The 16,332-nt window shown below is 42.2% G+C and overlaps 1 protein-coding gene across 3 annotated transcripts in view; it reads right to left on the reverse strand.

The window, feature by feature from the left end:
- Positions 1-16,332, reverse strand: part of CCDC88A (coiled-coil domain containing 88A) — a 156,626-nt gene that overhangs the window by 106,640 nt on the left and 33,654 nt on the right. For all 3 annotated transcript variants that reach the window (XM_066626045.1, XM_066626036.1, XM_066626027.1), the window contains exons 3-4: positions 12,901-13,009; positions 1,747-1,816 (exon numbers count right to left, since the gene is read on the reverse strand). In XM_066626045.1, coding sequence (XP_066482142.1) covers positions 1,747-1,816; positions 12,901-13,009 — 179 coding nt within the window. The remainder of the gene's footprint in view (positions 1-1,746; positions 1,817-12,900; positions 13,010-16,332) is intronic.

Consider the following 16,332-nt stretch of genomic DNA (forward strand, 5'->3'; position numbering starts at 1 on the left):
CTAGTAACCTCTGAACCTAGCTACTTCCTTCACAGAGACCCACCAAGCAGAAGGAAAGGACATGTTTCTCTGGTCTCTGACTCTCTCAGCATGCATTTTGGGGTGCTCTTAAACAGCTCCTAATAGGAGGACCATCAAAAGTTTGAATCCATCACCAAGAACTGCAGTCCAATGCAAGATCTATGCCTGCTTTGGCGGCAGGAGTCCTCAGGCACAAGCTTCCTTTACGTGAATACGTGTGCATGCGGCTGACCACCATCCTTCACCAAAACTGGACAGGACAAGAATTTAGGAATTTTAAAATGGAACTTGAAAAGATAAAGGGAAGGCCGCTGCTGCTATATCCTCCTATCCTTACCCCAATGAAGTAACCAATGAGGACATTTACCAAGTAATGGAGAAGGGACTTGGTAGTAGCAGAGTGTCATCCAGGTCACTAGAGTATGGATGAGCAGTGACCCTCAGCATGTACCTGACCTAGCCTTATGCATGATACCAGGCGCTCATCAGGTGCTACCAAGTGGATCCAAAACTGACTCCCTGTATCACTTGGGCTGCTAGTCAGGAGGGAATTAAAGACAGTTCCTGATGGGATGTTCAGAATGCAGCCCGTAATCCTCCTGGCCTGAGAAGTCAAGTGCCACTAGAGAGTCAATTTCATACCCTGGCTGATATAAAGCTATCCGATCTGCTACTTTCCCACAGTAAAGGCAATCTGTTACTGAGGTAGGTCATTAGGTCTACTACCACAAATCTACCTCCAACATATCATTAGATAGTACTTCTAGATTACTGCCCATCAGTCTGGAAGGGATATGCATCACGATACTGCACAGTGGGCAAGATTACTGGACTTAGTGACAAACACTGCTGGTCAATCAATACTATATAGCTTCAAAGAACTTTTCAAAACATGCATTTTAAGAGCTCATGAAATGCAATGGGAAACTGTCCTTCACCAATGTTCCACATTTGTTAGGAACTACCAGGTGTATGACACTTGCATAACCACATTCTAAAAAGCACTCACTACACTAAACAACTGGAATTAGCACTGAGAATCATATTTTCCCAGAAAAAAATTCTGCTCTTCTAACTGTCTACATCTATCTGAAACCCTGGAGAGCTACTATTACCCAGTGTGGACAATACACTGACAGTGGACCAATGGTATGACTCAGCAGAAAGCAGCTTCATATGTTCTTGGAATTAATAGCACCTTTGGGTTCAGGTGCTCAGCAGACGCTGCATTCATTATTGTTCTGGGGCCAGCACATTTTATCTCTTTCTGTCTTTTCCTTTACATTCTCCACCCCCCAAATTTGTAGATCCTTTTTTAATAACTTTTTGAATAACTGCAGAACTCTGAGGCGCCCAACAGTTATTTCTTCTGTATTACAGTTCTCTAAAATTCTTTTACTAATTTCTAAATTACTAGTTTCTAAGTATTTTGGCAATAACCTCATTCTTGTATATTCTTCTTTTGTGCACTTTATTTTGTGTGTGCCAAAAAAGAAAAAATCAATACAAAACTGATGTAAAAAAAGAATAGAATAGATGAGATTAAAAGTCCATTACATGTAACAAAAACTAGGACAGCAGTGAAATTAATTATTTTAGAGGATTTATCTGACTGCATTTTATCTAGCCCTTCACTGAATGGTTAATTCTTGTCTGAATTAATTTCCTATGAAACATTCAGGAGTTAAAACAATGTGCCTGCTTTAAATTGAATAAGAGACTTACCAGAAAAAGGGTTTTTACCAATTATTAAGACATTTGGCAAAGGCATCATAATCAACTGTTGCAAAGTCTCCTACAGAAACAAATGTAAACATTTATAAGAGGCATGGAGACATCTTTTATAAGTAACCAAAAATGTAAATATTGTGGCCCTAGAATAATAATGCATTCATTTAGGCTTACTTCCAATTTCAAATTCAATACTATCAGAAGTGAAATTATTTAGGCTTTATGACTTTTTTCATACATACAACAATTCTGAAGACTTAAATAAGCAAAATCCTCTCATGGATTGGGAACAGAAAGCAGAGAGTGGGTATCAATGGACAATTTTCACAGTAGAGAGAGGTGAAAAGCAGTGTGCCCCAAGAATCTGTCCTGGGACTGGCGCTCTTCAACCTGTTCATAAATGACCTGGAGACAGGGTTGAGCAGTGAGGTGGCTAAGTCAGCAGATGACACCAAACTTTTCCAAGTGGTGAAGACTAGAAGTGATTATGAGGAGCTCCAGAAGGCTCTCTCCAAACTGGCAGAATGGGCAGCAAAATGGTAGATGCGTTTCAAATATAAGTGTAAATATAATGCACGTTGGGGCAAAAAATCAAAACTTCACATATAAGACTAATGAGTTCTGAGCTGTCTGAAAGGGAACAGAGAGGGATCTTTGGATGGTGGTGGACAGCTTGATGAAAGTGTCGACCCAATGTGCAGCAGCGGTTAAGAAGGCCACTTCTATGCTTGGGATAATTACAAAAGGTATTGAGAATAAGACAGCTAATATTATAAAGCTGTTGTACAAATCGATGGTAAGGCCACACCTGGAGTAATGCATCCAGTTCTAGTCTCCACATCTCAAAAAGGACATAACGAAAATGGAAAAGGTGCAAAAGAGAGCAACTAAAATGATTACTGGGCTTGGGCACCTTCCTTATGAGGAAAGGCTACAGCGTTTGGGGCTCTTTAGTTTGGAAAGAAGGCGCCTGGGGCGGACATAGTCATGACATACAAACATTATGCACGAAGGCTAGAGTGGATAGGGAGACGCTCTTTTCCCTCTCACACAACACCAGAACCAGGGGACATCCACCAAAACCGAGTTAGGAGAGTTAGGACAGACAAAAAAGAAAATATTTCTTTACCCAGCATGTAATTAGTCTGTGGAACCCCTTGCCACAGGAAGTGGAGATGGCATCTCACCTAGATGCCTTTAAGAGGGGATTGGACAAATTTCTGGAGCAAAAGTCCATCACAGGTTACAAGCCATGACAGGCATGTGCAAGCTCCTGATTTTAGAAGAAGGCTACCTCAGAGTGCCAGATGCAGGGAACATGTTGTTGTCTTGTGTGCTTCCTTTGGTGGGCTACTGTGGGCTACTGTGAGATACAGAAAGCTGGACTACATGGACCTTTGGCCTGACCCAGTAAGGTTTTTCTTACGTTCACCAGTCTAAGGTTGCAAAAGGCACTCCGCACAGGAGACAGTTTATCACCTTCAGTGTTCACACTGAAACCCAGTGAAAAAGATCACAGATAAATTGTGAAACTAATAACTTCATAATATTGTGCTATATTCTAGCTATAGCATTTAATAAGACATTTCTTACACTTAGACCTTTGAGGATTTGAAAGTACATCAATAACATACAGACAAGAACTGTGCCAGCACAGCTCAATGATTCAGGGGGAAAGGAAGAAGAGGTGAGGGTGAAGGTGCAATAAAACAACCTTTGTGGGGATATATAACAATGATATGGGAGTCAAAATCAAAGCAATACAATGCCATCTAACAATAAACCATTCACTTCCAGCTTGACCCCAAACACAAGCAGTTGTTATAGAAAGCAAAAGGAAGGAAGCAGATAGACAGTCCTTAGAAGGACAAGGGGATGTGCAATGGAAAGACCATGGAGGGGGAAAAGAAGGGGGAGGAAAACTTACGAAATTATGTGGGTTTCCCAGAGATATCAGGGGCTAAGAAAGTGAGGGTTTGGGAGTGCATAGGAGGAGGAGGAGGAGGAGGAGGAGAACTGGAGAGGGAAGAAGAGAAAAAGGTTCACGGGGTTTGTGACAAAATGAAATGCTGTGACTGGAACAGATCTCTAAAACCTGAACCACAAGCTACAGACAAGGGCTGAGCCCCTCAGCAGGCAATGAAATCACTTCACCCACTTGTGGTGGTAAAGCTAGTCAAATGAACACTCTTAACTAACATCCAAAGTCTCCAAAGGGAGATGGGAAGGGAAATTTTCCTTGTTCTGGAGGAAAATCACAAGCATAAAGTGTATTGCCAATTCAATTGCACACAAGATGAAGACAATGAAAGACAGGGTGGGCCAGAGACCAAGTTCATGAGTCTGTATCTTCTGCTAAGCTTGAATGTGCTGTGTTGAAGGAGCTGTGGGGCAAAGGTGTCAAGACCTGTTAGAAGCAAGTTTCAAAGACAGAAAGTTTGCAGTTGGCCCTAAATGCCAGGAAGTAACCCGAATTCAATAAAGCAGTGGTACTCAAACTTTTCCGGCCAGTGGCTCCCTTGACCCCCATCATGTTCCTGGGGGCTGGAAGTGACATCATTAAACTGGAAGTGGCCAGAAATATTAGCTATATTAATAATTATATTAATCATATCATTAATTAAATGCACATCTTAAAAATATATGATTAATACACAGCAATATACATGCTTTATAAATGATCAGCTACTGATCACTGTTGGAGACAGAATGCTGGAGTAGGTAGATTTTGTCTGGTCCAGGAGGACTCATTTTTTTTAACTTTGTAAGCATACCAATAGAATTGTTTTATCAAATAAACTTTGCGAACAACCAGTCTGACCAACATTACACACACACACACCCCTGTGGACCCCAATCCAACTGGTCATTTCTCCCATTCTCCTTGGATAGGATGGAACCCTTTATTAATTTAATGAAATTAAATTTTTCCAGCAGCTGGTGGGGAAAACAAAAATAGACCACAAAAATATATCAGAGCTGATAAGGGTTTGGTTAGGAGGCTGATTTGTCTCCTATACAAGGAGATGCGCAGCTCAAGCCTATGCATGTCTACTCAGAAGTAAGTCCCATTAGAGTCAATGGGGCTTACTCCCAGGAAAGTGTGGATAGGATTGGGCTGGCAATCACTTCATTAATGGCTGATAAGTATTCCCTTCAAACAGCAAGATTCATCACTTTAAAAATACAGCCTTTCCTCTTCAGTCAAACAACAAGATTAATAAATCACTTTAAAAACAGTACCCTTTTTCTGCTCCTGGCCAAGTAAAGTGTGTGCTTGTCTCTCCCCTCCCCCTTTGCCAACTGCATGGAAACAACTTTAAGGGGAAGGGGAGGAAAGCTGTGGAAGGTTTGGAGATCAAAAGGGAAGAGGGAAGGGGGGTTGAAAAGAGAGATTTCACTTTGGTGAGAAGGAGCATTTCTTTCTGAGGACAGAAAGGTCAGCAAGGACAAGGACTGCAAAATGAGCATGCTTGGTACTTGCCAGATGGGGGCTGGAGTGGAAGAGCTTTGCAAACAACATGCAGCGAACACAGAAGGCGGCAGCCTCGGAGTGGAGGGAGAAGAGGGCGGGGCGGCAGCAGCCACTCTCACAGCTGAGCAACTCCCCTTTCTTCTGCTTTAAAAAAAAGTGCAGAGATGGGCAGAAGATGGGCTCCTATCCTGCCCAGGGGTGTGACTGTATCACTGCGAGAGGTCATCCCGCGCCTCCCCTTTCAGTTCCTGGCGCCTCCCTAACGAGCCGTGCCTCACAGTTTGAATAACACTGCAATAAAGTGAAGGAAGAGGGGCCAGACAGACAGTGCTATTTTCCTGGGGAGAAGAGGTACTCAGCAAGGAGGCCCATAATGTTTGGCTATCCAGTTTGTCATGGGCCAGTGTGCTCAGGGACAGGAGCAGGGAAAAGGTTGGAAAGAGATAAGGGAGTGGGGTTTTCAATATTGAGTAATGGCTGGCACGGTGGTTCTTGGATTGTGGCTGGAATGACGTTGGCTTGCAGTACCAACAGGGAAAACACAACAGACCAACAGCAAAGTAGGATGTTGGAAAGGAACGAAAGACATGAGAGTCTGCTCAGGGGTTTTACAGGTTCCCCCCCCCCATTGATTCCTCTAAGACAGAAGTTCTCAAACTCTAAGGGAAACTTTGAGCAGCAGTAAGTGTGCTCGGGGGCGGGAGGAAGGCTGCAACGCAACCCGCTGGATCATGTTGCTTTGGGGGCGCAGGGGCTTGCTGCCACTTACCAGAGCCTGCAGCAGCCTCCCAAGGGTATAAGGAGCACCCGCACCAGCCTCCACAGGGTTTCCCATGCTACGGAGATTCTCAAAATCATGATCGCGACCACTTCCAGTTTTGCGTTCACAGAGGGGGCAGAGGCTAGGTCTCTCTGGCTGGGGCATTAAAATGACCCAGTTTGAGAACCACTGCTACAGGATCTTAAGTAGGGTGACCTAGTCAAGGGACATTTCATTGCTAGTTGATGGCACTCCATGGGTGCTATCTCTGAACCTGGTTGAGGATACAATGGCTGGTTCAGAGGTCTGTTGGCTCCCATTACCATGCCTCCATGATTGAATTTACACAGGACTATAAGAACATAAGAAGAACCCTGCTGGATCAAGGAGGTGGAGGACACACAGAGTTGGGAATTGTTTTGTTTTATAAACAACTGGTTTTCCTGGCTCAGAAAGCTCATAGGAAATGAGTTTTTATCACAAGGTTAAATTTACTGTGCCTGCAAAGTGCAGTTACTTTATTAGAATTTTGGATCAAGTAAAGTTATATTTGATAGAAAATGAGGGTGGGTTATGTTTTTTGCTCCAATAGCTAAAAAATGGTTTGTTATGGCCTATGGATCTGAGGCCTTCTGCCATGTCCTGGAATCAATGTCATCTTACTGGCTTGGGTCATGCCTTCTTGGCAGTAATTCAGTACTCCATACACATGTTCATCTATGTGTACAGAAATCTACCAGGCAACATACCCTACTCATTTAACTACCATCTCTGATGGCTCTTACGATGTCAGTTATACGAGTTTTCAAGTTTTTAAAGTGTCATGTAACATGGTTTTAACTGTACAAGGTTCTGTTCAGGGCTCAGAATATCTTTTTTAAGTAAATGTAGCTATATTATTTTAAGTATTCTATGAATAGTCTCACAGAAGTTGCTCTGTACTAACTGTAACATGGACAGCTGTAATCAGAGAAAATCCTCAGTCTAGACAGCACCTAATTCTCTAAAGTTAGTGAGTATTCCCTTAGAAACATCTGGAAACCTATCATAGCAGATGTTACAAATATATGGCTCTGGCAACACAAAACTGTTTTTTCTATACAATAGGGATTTTGCAATATCCTCAGTACAAGTGTATAATTTTATTTATGCTATGAGTGATTAAAGAGAAAATAAAGATTATCCTACATATTCTGAGAGAGTTACACAGCCCAGGTTTTTAAGAGGATATAAAACAAAACCAGATTTATATAAATAATAAAACAAAATAACCTAGAATTGTACCTAAAGTTTCTGAAGAAAGTAAACATTTTCTGTATTTGTAAGAGTTCACCTTCTGTTTATTTTACGAGTAAGTACCAAATCCAAGGTGTGATGTTTTTATAGAAACAGCTCCTTTTGAAAACTAAGCACTGTACTATAATAATATATTGCTTCAGAAAAAGTCTAGTCTACAGTCTTACAACTACAGTCATACAACTAAAGATCAGGCAGCATTTCCAGCACATAAATTGTATAGCTCAACTGCAACACAACAGAACATACAGATACCACACAGATGAAATGGTCAATCTAGGTCCAACCCACTGACTTCACAATCATAACATTCCTGCCATGGAAATCAATAGAGCGTTTTTCCATATAATGATCTTAAATTCGCTGGATGAGAAACTGAGAAACTAAAGCACCTATCTCAGCAACTGCAGTCCCTAAAATAATGCTACACAAGGTTTTAGCAGTAGGCTGCAACATTATGGATCCCCTAGAAACCATGCGGCCAACGTGATCTGCAATCTATGCACATATCTGTGTAATGATGATATGTCTCACCATAGGCCCACCTCAAACATGACATTATTCTGTGGGAAGACACATCTGTGAGCTTCAAACACGTGGGATTTGCAACCACATTTGAACCTGGGGACTTAGTCACGAAAAGAGCTGTCCTATTCCCTCCTCTGGTACTGCCAGTCATCCTTTGGCAGCCTTCCTGCATCTTCACATATCCCAGAAGAACATGCTAGCCATAAGGGGAAAGGGGATTTCCTCCAACATTTTTCCCTTCTGAGGGCAGTAAACTTTCGGGGGGGAGGGGGGAATAGGCAGCAAAATGGCAGATGTAAAGCAACAAAGTCATACACATCGGGGCTAGAGGACAAAATTCCACATATATACTAATGCAGTGGTTCCCAAACTTTTGAGCGCCTTGACCCTCCTCATGTTCTGTCGTGGGTTCCAACACAATGCTCAATGGTGCCCCTAAAAGCCTTACTTGGAGTCCCGAGAGACTACTTCTGGATTTCACCAGATCGCAGCCCACTCTGTTGGCCTCTCCAGGCCTCAGAATGCCCCTTGAATGCAGAAAGAAGACACAGAAGTAGCTTCTGCAAACCAGAAACAGCTTCCAGTTATGTCCAGGAGGCAATCTGAGGCCCGCAGAGACCAATGAAGTGGGCTGTGGGCTAGCGCAACTCAGAAGCAGCCACTAGGGACTCCAGAAAGGCTTTTGGGGGCAGTACTGAGCATGGCCCACAGTTTGGGGAATACTACACAATGAGTTCTGGGTTATTTGTGATGGATCAGGAGAGAGATCTTGGGGTGCTGAAGGACAGCTCAATGAAAGTGTTGCCCCAGTGTGCTGCTGCTGTGAAGAAGGCCAATTTCATGCTCAGAATAATTTTAAAAGGGATTAAAAATAAAAAAGCCAATATTATATGCCACTATACAAATCGATAAGGTCACATCTGGAGTATTGTTTACAGTTCTGGTTGCCACATCTCAAAAAAGGATATAGTGGAACTGGAAAAACTGCAGAAGACAGCAACCAAAATTATTACTGGGCTGGGGCTCCTCCCTTATGAGGAGAGTGTTCAGGGCTCTTCAGTCTAGAAAAAGGCACCTGAGGGGGGATATGATTGGGACGTATAAGATTACGTACAGATAAAGGAATATTCATTTTCCTCTCTCACAACAGCAGAACCAGGGGGCATCCACTAAAATTGAGTGTTGGAAGTAGAGCAGACAAAAGAAAACCTCTCTTTACCCAACGTGTAATTAATCTGTGGAACTCCTTACTACAGGATAAGGCAGATAGCACCTGGCCTAGATATCTGAAAAGGGTATTGGACAGATTTATGGAGAAAAAGTCCATCACAGTTTACAAGCCATGATGGGTGTATGCAGTCTCCTGGTTTTATTTCTGAATGCCAGATGCAAGGAAGTGGCAACAGAATGCAGGTCTCTTGTTGTCTTGTGTGCTTCCTGAGGTATCTGGTGGGGCCACTGTGAGATAGAGGAAGCGGGCCTAGATGGGCCTTTGGCCTGATCCAGTAGGGCTCTTCTTATCTTCTTACTTGATAATTAGTTATAACTAGAGGTGAGCGAAAACAGTGATAATTAACACCGCTTTCTGCACTTCTTTTTTGTAAAAAACAAAACACCATTAAAATCTGTGAGAAAATAAAACCAATTTATTTGATTTTTATTATTTAATGGGGGGTGCATGGGTAATGACTGTGGCTGCATCTGCTGACACTATACAACCTACCAAGTACACTTTTAAAGTGATTATGAGCACAATCCAGAGGACATATTCGGTGGGCACAAGTCCCTTGCACCACCTAGGAGTGTTGTGAATGTGCCATAAAGCACATTTTTTCACAGCAGTTATCCCCCCCGCCCCCAAGCTCCAAAAAGTGAAATCTTTTTGGATTAATATTTTGGGAAATCTCTTTCCAAACTACATCATCCGTAACTTAAGTTTATAAAGTTAAAAAAAAACACCCTAGATATCAAATTCAGTTATATTCATATTGAATTTGGTGTTGGTCTTTAAAATTCTCTCTCTACTCTTGGATGAGATTACAAGGTATTGCCTCTGTTAAAAAATGATTTATTCCATACTCCCACACCTTATGATAATCCTCCAAGTTTTCCAAAGTTGTAGGAAGGGAACTGTCAGGATCCAGACTGGTTAAAGTTAAAATATTCCACATATTCCAAGGTTTTATATTCGTATAATTGTATCATCAAACTCTTTAACATTTACACTTCAGGAGTGACTCAGTAACCATGCGGGTTCCATTCTGGAACCCCTCACAGTTAACTTAAACCACAAATACCAGGAAACGCCCCCCCCCCCTCCAGAGGCAAGGAGAGCTGTACCACCCACCCTCTGGAGAGTCCTCTGAAACCCTATGAACCCAGTAGGGCTTCCCTGGGCCTCCTAACTCCTGATTAGGAATTAAAAAGTCCTATCTACCTCTTGGGCCAGTTCCCCCTTCCCTGCCCCAAAAATACTCAACACCAGCCGGCGCTGCAGGACTACCAGACAGCCTTCCATGCTGAGCTGAAGCTCAGCATCAACTGGCACTGGCCCAGTACCAGTGACCACTCCTCTCCAGGTGCCGCAGATGTGCCTTATGGTACATTTGCGACAGCCACACCGGCTCTGGAGCTCAGCGCTGAGGGTCAATAGGATTGGGCCATGAGTTTAGCCATGCAAGGCAGTTAGGGCTGGAGATCCTTCTTTTGCGTTGCAAACAACTTGGTTTGCTGCAAGCCAGGATGCTCCCAGAGTGAAGCTTTGGTTCACAGATTCAAATATATTGTGCAAGCAAGGAGGGCACATGTGGAACGTTTCAAAACATGACTTCTCTCAAGCTAGCCTACCAGAGTGGCAAGAATAGTGATTGCACTGTGGCCTTCTTCAAGTTCTTTCTTGTCATCAGTCCAACTACAAACTATGGTACTGCCCTGGGTTGTACTCTCCTAGCAGACATCCAATGCTACGTTCATACATAATAAAAGGGTGTTACATGTCATGCATCCAAATAAAAGAAATGAAAGATTGCCAGGCAACATCTGAGGCCAAACTTCTACTCATAAATACGACTGTAACTACATGCTGATATATTTACCATCATGCGTAGTTTAGCCTGCAGTGGCCCAAAGACACTCAACATTGATTTACACAGGATTATTGTGAGATACAAAGTTAGAGACACCATGCACCACCTTGAGCTTCTTGGATGAAGGACAAGATATGAATACAATAAATACTAAGTACAGCACAGGAAAAAATGAGGAAGTAAAGAGACAAGACACTACAGTGCAAGTATACTCTAAGATGATCAAAGGGGCAAAACATGTTGTAGGTTTCAGACAGGCAAAAACAGTGAAGAAATGCATAGGGGCCATTTATGAACATCCTGAGTCTGAGAAAGCAAAAAGTAGTGCCCACTGTAATGGGGACATGCTGACATGGCACTTGAATGCCTATGACACAGCCTCATGCAGAGTCAGACCACTGGTCTATCTAGTGTCCACTCTGACTGGCAGTTGCTCTCTTGGTTTGTCAAGAGAAGAAAGGTCTTTCCAATCATTTTCTGTGTGATCCTTTAGCAGGAGGTGCTGGTCCAAACTTTCTCCATGCAAAACACATGATTGATTGCTGAGCTATGGTTCCTCAAAGCTACTGTTGTCTCATCTGCTACTGAAGAGGAAGGTGACAAAGAAGGTACTGATGTAATACTGCCAACTGGTTAACCATAGTTAAGTCACCAGTTGTGGACCACGGGATTATGTACTTTTCCCATTCAGCTTCAAAAATGAACTAAGTATAAAACCTGGCTAGCCCTAGTTGTGGCTAACACCAATGCCAATGTAACAGTTAACTGCAGTTAGGAGCAGCAGGAGGAATTTGCATTCAAGCTGGGAAGGAAGTGGCCCACTGCCAATTGCTTAACCATCCCTATGCGAAGTAGCAAGATTTGTTCACATCCCTTGTCAATAACCAGTATTTCTTAGACTGGTTTCCCCCATGTCTAACTTATGGGTCTTTATATAGCCAACAACAAATGTAAAGTTAAACACCATTAATCCAATCATATCACAAGCTTTAATTGTACAGCATAGGCGTACCCAGGTGTCTGTGGGGGTTCTGTTTTGGATTCCCCACGGATACTGGAAACCATGGATATTGGGGGCATGATAGACCCACATGTCAGACCCACTCTAACATGTTCAGAAAGTTTTTAAAAGCCTCCAGTAACTTGCCCAATCATTGCACAGCACTTAACTGCTTTTACAGGGCTCCAGACAGTCAATCTTCAGTTTCTTCCAGCCTCTTCTGGGTCACATGGAGGCCCTTTTCTAATTCACAACCAACAGCCCTATACTCCTAATAAACCAGCTTATCTCTACATATGCCGGTGCAATGACAACCCAAGAGGGCTGTTTTTCTACCCTTGCTCTGTGCGATGTGTGTGATGTCCTTGGACATCTCCTCATGGGCTGGTGGTGGTGCCTATTGCTGTGTTGCTCATTCCTGGTAGCCACCAGGGGTGCTCTCACAGCACTGGCCACTTATTGGCACTACATACCTGCCCTCTTGTTCAGTTCACCATGGTGGCACTTCTCTGGTTGCCAGCAGTGGTACTGACTGTATGCAGTGATTGGTTCCTTGGATGTCACACCAATGATGTGCCAACATCACAGTGGTGAAACACAGATGTCACACCAGTGATGCATTGATGTGAAACCAAGAGCACGAGGACATCACATCAATGAAATGCCAATGTCACAGTGATGGAGTGCTGACACCAGGATGCCATTCCATGGATAATGGGCCATTTCAATGTTTTCATGGACTCTGGAAGTGTCACTGGAAAGGGTTGTGTCAGCATTTTTGCCTGGACAAGTTTGGCATATGGACCTTGTTGCATTGGCACTGATGCACTGGCAGTGAGGCATTGCCAGGATGGGTTAATCATATGATTGACATTTTGCTGGTGTTATGCACAATTGGCACAGCAACCAAATCGAATAGGGCTGTTAGTGCGTAAATTGTTCAGCTTGCTGTTATTAATCTCATCACCTTTTAAATGTTAAAAAAGGAAAAAACATCACCTACCTGATAATACAATTTCACTTGTTTCACCAAAATAGACAAATTTTGAATTCTAAGTGATGCATCATTGTTGACTTTCTTATTTACTCTTTGACAGGCTGCTTTAGGGTTGCTGAAATTAAGAAAAAAAGAAGAAGATTTAAATGAAAAAAGGCTACAAATTTAGCTGAAATTTTCAGATAAAAGTTTATAACCAAGGAGAAATCCCAGATCTCTAAAGCTTAAAATGAACGTTAACCACAAGTTTACTGAGCATAACTGAGACTATGAAACCAATATGCATACAGTGTATGATAAAACAATTAGGGAATTATAGCTAAAATTTTATACACGAACACATGAGTCTTGTTTTCTGTTTTCCTGAATTTTTTAAAGCAACAACAGAAGGGGACACAAAAATATATTTGCACTAAATAGATACTTTGCAATAGTTTATAGTATTGTCCATGATATAAGACTTGGAAATGAGATGACAGAAAAACCATCAGTTAATGTTAGGCACTTGAAATTACTACATATTAACATTTATTTTACTCTCAAACTTTATTTGATTCAAATTTCTATTATTTCAATCCTCTGAAAAACACATGGGAAGCCAATATGGGGGAGGGCAGGAGGAGAAGGTGAAGGGGGAGGGTAGAACAGGAAGGTGATGGGCGGGATGCGTTTGGTAGCAATGGTGGTTGCTGAATCCTAGGCCCCTTCCCAGACCTGATCCCATGACACACATCCATGCGGACTTACACCAGTGAATTTACTAGTATAAGTCTGAGTACACTCCTCCACACTGTGGAGGCTTACCCTGAGGTAAGGGAACAAATGTTCCCTTACACAGAGGAGACCTCCACACACACTCCCTGCAGGATGCCATTTTGGCTATTACTGCATCGGCAAGGGGGGGAGAATAAATTGGGTTGTGAATGTACAAAAACATGCTGCTAAAACATACTCCACAGCTCAGTTTTCTCAAATCCAACTAATTACATGAGAATCTACTACTAGGTATGAAATATCTTTTTCAGAACATAAGGACAGTCTTGTAGTAACACAGGTCATTTCATGCCAAATCATCGCACAGTTTCCAACTGTCCTCCTTAGATTTTTATGAAATTGGGGTGCTTGTTTGTCCTATGGTGTAATGAAAAAAATACCAGTTTTTAGTTGCCTATGTTCACTATGTGAAATTTTATAGCTACATAAATTTTCAAAATTTCATCAAAAAAAATGTTGTGCTAGTGATACTAACTAGCTGTAACTCAGACACCAGTTGAGATATAGGGCTGTGGATGGTCTGGTTTAGAGCTCTTTTAATGATCTTTCATATGCTATACAACTCAATGGGTGTAATAATTTAATTTTTTTAAATTCAATTTAAATTTTTAAAATCTGTTCTCAAAAACAGACATTTTCAAATTTTTGAAAAAAATTCAGAATTAGTTCATACTTGAGTGTAACTATTCACAAAAAACTGGGAGGGATTATGATGATGGGGCATAAGATATGAGATGCAACACATGTATGATCAAGAAAAAATAGTGGAATCAAAATTTTCAAATTAAACTCTTGCTATAATAATAATAATAATAACTTTATTTCTACCCCGCCTTTCTCCCCGAAGGGACTCAAGGCGGCTTACAACATATTAAAAACAATTTAAAAACAAATAAAAGCATATTAACACATACTAAAAACAGCAGTCAGAGTAAAAAAAAATAGGTAAAAAGAGCATAGAGCAGCAGCAAGTCATAAAAGAATCAGGCCTGTAAAAAATATTAAAAGATGTTAAAAGGCCAAGAACTCAGAAGGCCTGTTTAAACAGAAGGGTCTTCAGGCCTTGCCGAAAGGTCTCACGAGAGGGAGCCATTCTTAAGACAAGGGGAAGGAAGTTCCATAGTGTTGGTGCCACTACTGAGAAGGCCCTATTTCTTGCAGCCGCCCCACGTACCTCCCTAGGCGGCGGCACTTGTAAAAAGGCCTTCTCTGATGACCTGAGAGGACGAGCCGGATTGTACGGGAGCAGGCGATCTCTAAGATACCCTGGTCCAGAGCAGTACAGGGCTTGAGATATGTGTGTTTATTTGCTATGTGCTATGAGATATGTGTGTTTATTTCATATGGATAATCTGTATCAAGGGAGTTATCTTCCTCCTCCTAGGAAGCTGCTGTAGTCAAAAAACTGTCACCTCACTGCTGAGAGGGTGACCTGCATGATAACTGGGTGCTCCTAGCACTGCTTTTTTAGCAATGCCACTTCCACCAATGCATCACTTCACAGCTCAGCAGCTGCTGCTGCTGCTGCAAGCTGGATAAAGAGATCATATCCAGCCTACAAGCCTTATGTTTGACAAACCTGCCCAAGACCTTTGAAAATACTATCGTCTCAAGTTTCATTCTCTAATCAGAAACCACTTTGAAAGATAACCAGGCAGACCAACAGACAAAATATAATTTGTTTATTGAAAGTCTAAACAAAAAAAGATTAAACAACAGAGGAAAAGAAAGGTGCGTAATAGAAGTACAGTGAGATGATGGAAAATGTCAGGTGGGAAGCTTAAGAAAAAGGTTGTCACCAAAAGTATGCAATAACCGTTAACATCCAGTAGATGGAGCCAAGATACTACTGCATCCAAATGAATTACGCAGGCAAGATCTGTAAACCAGCTGGAATCATAGCAAACATGCACCAACAAAAAAAGGGTGGGTAAACCCCATAATCCTGACTAGATAATCTCTAGTCCAGTAGTTTCCAAACCTTTTAGCACCGAGACCCACTTCATAACAACACTCTGTCAGGACTCACCTAGCTTTAAGAGACTTCAGCAAAAAGTTAAAGCCCATGTTCTTCAGATCAGGACTATTCTGGTGGCCTTGCATTCCCCTTTATTTGGTCTTTGAAGCAGACAAAGGTACATTTGTGTTCTGGTCACGAAAAGGAGACCGGATTCCTTGACGTGCTAAATGACTGTGCCTTAGAGCAGCTAGTCATGGAGCCCACCAGAGGACAGGTGACTCTGGATTTAATATTGTGCGGTACACAGGACCTGGTTAGAGATGTCAATGTTACAGAGCCGTTGGGGAACAGTGATCATGCTGCGATTCGTTTCTACGTGCACGTCGGGGGAAGAATACCGGGCAAATCTCTCACAAAAACCCTTGAATTCCGACAGGCGGACTTCCCTCAAATGAGGAGGCTGGTTAGAAGGAGGTTGAAAGGGAGGGTAAAAAGAGCCCAATCTCTCCAGAGTGCATGGAGGCTGCTTAAAACAACAATAATAGAGGCCCAGCAGAGGTGTATACAACAAAGAAACAAGGGTTCCACTAAATCCAGGAGGGTGCCCGCATGGCTAACGAACCAAGTTAGAGAGGCTGTAAAGGGCAAGGAAGCTTCCTTCCGTAAATGGAAGTCTTGCCCTAATGAGGAGAATAAAAAGGAAC

Source organism: Tiliqua scincoides, chromosome 1 (assembly GCF_035046505.1).
Source record: "Tiliqua scincoides isolate rTilSci1 chromosome 1, rTilSci1.hap2, whole genome shotgun sequence".
Lineage (NCBI taxonomy): Eukaryota > Metazoa > Chordata > Lepidosauria > Squamata > Scincidae > Tiliqua > Tiliqua scincoides.